Source organism: Hordeum vulgare, chromosome 5H (genome assembly GCF_904849725.1).
Source record: "Hordeum vulgare subsp. vulgare chromosome 5H, MorexV3_pseudomolecules_assembly, whole genome shotgun sequence".
Lineage (NCBI taxonomy): Eukaryota > Viridiplantae > Streptophyta > Magnoliopsida > Poales > Poaceae > Hordeum > Hordeum vulgare.
Window position 1 is genome coordinate 375,460,806 of NC_058522.1, and position 4,548 is coordinate 375,465,353.

Sequence of the window (4,548 nt, forward strand, 5' to 3'; positions counted from 1 at the left end):
TGCTGGAGTTCTTCCCCAACCTCTCCCTCCTCCTTGCTGGATCAAGGTGCGGGAGACGTCACCGGGCTGCACGTGTGTTGAACGCGGAGGTGCCGTAGTTCGGCACTAGATCGGAATCGCTGCGAGTACGACTCCATCAACCGCGTTCTAGCAACGCTTCCGCTTAGCGATCTTCAAAGGTATGAAGATGCTCTTACCCCTCTCTTGTTGCTGGTCTCTTCATAGGAAGATCTGAATATGCGTAGGAAAATTTTGAATTTATGCTACGTTTACCAACACCTACGTGGCAGTCCTACATGGCAAAATTACGATGAAATCAAAACGTCATGGTTGAAATCAGCCTAACCCATTTCAATTGATCACATGGGCTGATTTTATTTTTTTGAGCTTTTTCTTATTGGGCTTGTTTTTGGGCCTTAGCCTATTTAGAACCACTTCTAGTATTTTTTTTGAATTTTTTTGTATCATTATAATTTGGGCCCTGTCCTTTTAGTGCCCAAATACATTTGGTCCTGTTTCAGTTTTGGCATTTTTTCATTTTTGAATTCAGCAACTTTTTGGTCCAGAACTTGGTTTCATTTCTATTTGTTGGGCCTTTTAACCCAATTATTTGTCCAATATTAAATCCAACACTATTTCATATTCAAATCAAGAAAATTCCAAGTCAAATTAAAATCATCCATCATATAACATCACATAATACATCTCCCAAGTTTACATAACACAATAACTCATCTCATGAATACATTTCCTTACACAGGAATATAGCTATAACAGACAGAATTGCACAGTAGAACAATGGCACATCTGCTAACAATGGAGTTCATTCCACTCTTCTATGAGACATAGGTTCAGAAATTTTTATGTTGTGTTGATTTGAATGTCCCAAGTAGGCATCATCGACATCTTCCCACCACTTTCCTAGCAACAGAGAAAGAGACAAAACAAAAAACATCAGACCGTAATATTACACCAGAGCACATATCAGTAACTTCAAATCACAAAATATATCCATTATACTAGATGTCAGAGTTGTATAAAAGCTGCTAGTTATAAAAAAAACACTTAGAATAATGACTTCTAAACAGCGACTGGAATTACTGCAACATATTTGAATCTGAGTAAGAAGGGATGCTTCACATGTTTAATCTGACATGTACTACCACACCTCACTTTATTTTGTTATAAGAACTAGAACTATTGGTACTAACTTCTAACACATGTCTACATGTTGTTTAGTACTTCCTCAGTCCCAAAATAAATGTCGTTGATCTAGTACAATATTTGTACTAGTTTAGTACTAAATCTACAACACTTATATTGGAACGGAGGGAGTATTATTTTGTGTATAGGAATGCATTATGCAAGCAAGAAGGTGGAAAACGAAATGAGAGGTGTGCACTACAGAGTAGCTATCAGCCTTATTGGATTTTATTATAGGAAATTGTATGTATTGCATGAGGTACTAAGGGTGCATCTAATTAAATGCAAGAAAACCAGTCGTGTTCCTTTTAGTATATGTGGGATTTCTCAATGATATGATATTTTTAAGGGAGCTGTTGAGTATTTCGACATTTAGCCCTATGCTACAGAAAATTAAACTATGTAATTACTTAAATAATCATTATAACAAATGGTGCTGCATTATTAATGCTGCCCCTGATGGTAAAACACTGGCAGATGTACTTTAGTTAATAGTTGTGCAATCGTTATGTTACTTCTTGATGGTTGAGGGTGGGCATGACTGAACATCTATCAAGTCCCATTTTGGTTATGAATCATCCACCTGTCTTCACTAGAAAGTCCACACTTACGTGTAGCAGCCCATATATGGAACTTAAGCTATATTATCTATTTATCTTTGAGAAGAACAAAAATTGATCCAAGATAGCATACCACTTTTCTATGTGAACTTATAAAAGATATCTCGTTCTCACGAGGCATTATTGTAATATATGTGGCTATTCCAGAAAAAATTATCATGCAAGTTTAGAGCATTATTTACTCTTCATATGTATATATTCATATACATCGTAAGTTTGTCTTATTGGTTTGGATGTCAAGAAGTGAGACTTAATAGTGAAGTTGTTTCTAATTAATCTATTCTTGTTTCATTTACTTTTTCTAATTAAACTAACATTCGTCTCATCTTTGAGACCAACCCTTGCGAGGTACTACTACTCACTGACCAGGTGAGTCAAAAGTCTCTCTTGCTGTTGTTAATTAGGCAGGGCAAGCCAGTCCTTCCTGATCTCAAAGCCGTAGCTCATGTCCTGGTACACCTTCCCATCATCATCTACAAACTGCAAAATCAACCCAATCTAGTGAGTCCACACATACACATATTCTTCATATTAACCAACTCTGCTTGGTATATATGTACCTTTAATCTAGCAGAATAGGAGCCCCTCGCAAAGATGTCGCTTGGGGTGCTATCTTCTTCGGCCTTGTACGTGTAGGGCTCCTGCTGAGGGCTGAATGTCCCCATCATCACCTTCTGGTTCTCCACTGCAAAACACGCAAGATATGGACTCACTCACTTAGAGCTATTTACTTTTTATGGTGATGATGGGCAGCAAACATGCAGTATGTAGCTTCGACAGGGGATGCGGATATCATGCACATCATTCAATCATGACGATCATCAAAATGGATCATTGCAGATTAACACTGTGAACTCTACTAAGTGACTGTCTGAGCGAATTGTAGTCAAACAGTATACATCCAACATATAACAATATGGGTGTCTTCTTCCTTCAGAATTAATTATGGACCATTCTGCTGCTACACACATCATTCAGAGACATCAGGTGTTTATCTTCACCAAGTGTTTCTTCCTATGCCACCCTTTGCTAGCTACATTTGTGACTGTTTTCTATTGACTTGGTGGTGTTGATCATACTGTATAAACATGGTCCAGTGACATCGGTTGCTTCCAAGCACACATCTAATCACTTCAGCACTCTAAGCATGGAAATAACTGTATTGCCGGTAATTGATCAACACCTTTGTGCATGAGAGACTAGTCACGGGAGCGTCTGTGTAAGATGGATTAGATCTTGACCATATCATCATCATCTCAGAAGCATAAAGGACGCCAATATACCTCCTGTAGAAGCCCCCCATCTGGTCTTTGAGGGTGCCGGTGAAGTCCATGGTGAGCACACCCTCGCCGGGGGGCAGCTCCCGGACGAACCCGAGGACGAGGATCTGATCCTCCTCGAACTGCAGCACCTCCGTCGGCGCCCAGTCCTGCAACACAACACCAACATAGCCCTGCCATGAGAGCCTGACAGACAAACAAATAAGAGACCGGAGGGCCTGCCTCGAGGTGGGTAAGAGGGTGGGGCGGGTGCCTGAAAGCGGATGGAGGACCGGTCGACGGCGAGCTCGGCGACGTTGAGGACGAGGAAGCGGGTTGGCACGGACATGGAGACGGCGGCGGACGCGGAGCCGAAGAAGGTGTAGGCCGCGAGGTCGGGGCGGAGGACGAGGTCGTAGCGGAGGGGCTTGGCGAAGCGGGGGAGGCGAGACTGATCCCTGAACTGCTCCGACGACTCCGCCATTGTCGGCGGGCAGATCTAGAGCGGAGGGGTTGAAGGCCGCGATATATTTTTTGAATGCAATAGCTTCTTGTGATGAGGACGGCTCTGTTTTTGGCGTAGATATTTGTGAAGGGCATGGAACTGAAGGTGGCGAGCTGGGCAGCGCCATGGGATCAGATCTGGGAGGGAGGGAGGAAGGGGTGGGGGTTTGGGGCGGCTGCGGACTGGGATGAGGGAGTAGTGGGTGGTTGCGGGAGGGGGGTGTGGAAAAATGTCCACATGACAAACTTAGGGTCTCGGCTGGGGAGGTGAGGCCTGCCGTTGGATCCGGGGTCATCCGACGGTCTTTGATGCATGATCCGTGTGACATACTCATTGACCAATAAGAACACGGTATGATATTGAGATCATTTGAAGTGCCCAAAGTGAGTTTTTTGTGAAGGACCTACCAAATATTTGTTGTAAATTGGATCAAATCATTTTTCTAAAAAAATTCCTAAGAAAGTTTTCATTTTCTTTGGACGGAAAATTCATTTCCCATTTTTCGAGTACCCAAAATGAGTTTTTTTTGTGAAGGACCTACCATATATTTGTTACAAAATTCGATCAATTCATTTTTCTAACATACATAGACATATTTAATATACAATTCACCACATGGTTGGGTGTCAAAATCTTTGATCCACCTCTTGTGAAAAAGACAAATTTTCGTTGAATCAGCTAGAAGCGGGTCAAATTTGAACTGCAGTTGCATCATAGTTTCTTCTTTATTTTTACCAAAAATATTTTTTAGGTACACAAGTATCTATTTAATCACAGAAACACCAAAAAATTCCAAGATTCAACCACTAGGTAGGAACAGTCATACCCGCCTTTTTTGACCGCTTTTTGAAATGACCATAAAAAATTCAAACAAAATCAAAAAATTGGAAAACCTTCCCATTGTGTCATTATATGTGATCAAGTTACGAGGAAAAATAACAAACTTGTAGTACGGTAATTA

General features: G+C 41.2%; 1 protein-coding gene across 1 annotated transcript; it reads right to left on the minus strand.

Annotated features, from left to right (window-relative positions):
• Window positions 1-877: 877 nt before the first annotated feature.
• On the minus strand, window positions 878-3,754 carry LOC123452950 (aminopeptidase M1-B-like). The gene is made up of 5 exons (XM_045129696.1): window positions 3,357-3,754; window positions 3,107-3,252; window positions 2,384-2,508; window positions 2,190-2,303; window positions 878-921 (listed from the first exon to the last, which is right to left on the minus strand). Exons 1-3 carry the CDS (start codon window positions 3,564-3,566, stop codon window positions 2,433-2,435), a joined length of 432 nt encoding a protein of 143 aa, XP_044985631.1. The 5' UTR covers window positions 3,567-3,754; the 3' UTR covers window positions 878-921; window positions 2,190-2,303; window positions 2,384-2,432.
• Between the last annotated feature and the right edge of the window lie 794 nt (window positions 3,755-4,548).

What these genes read in the sequence shown, in the direction of transcription:
- LOC123452950 (XM_045129696.1), bottom strand. Translation starts at nt 3,566, where the DNA reads ATGGCGGAGTCGTCGGAGCAGTTCAGGGATCAGTCTCGCCTCCCCCGC. An exon ending in GGTCCTCCATCCGCTTTCAG is followed by an intron (nt 3,253 to 3,356) that starts GCACCCGCCCCA and finishes GTTGTGTTGCAG; the next exon opens with GACTGGGCGCCGACGGAGGT. An exon ending in ATGGGGGGCTTCTACAGGAG is followed by an intron (nt 2,509 to 3,106) that starts GTATATTGGCGT and finishes CGTGTTTTGCAG; the next exon opens with TGGAGAACCAGAAGGTGATG.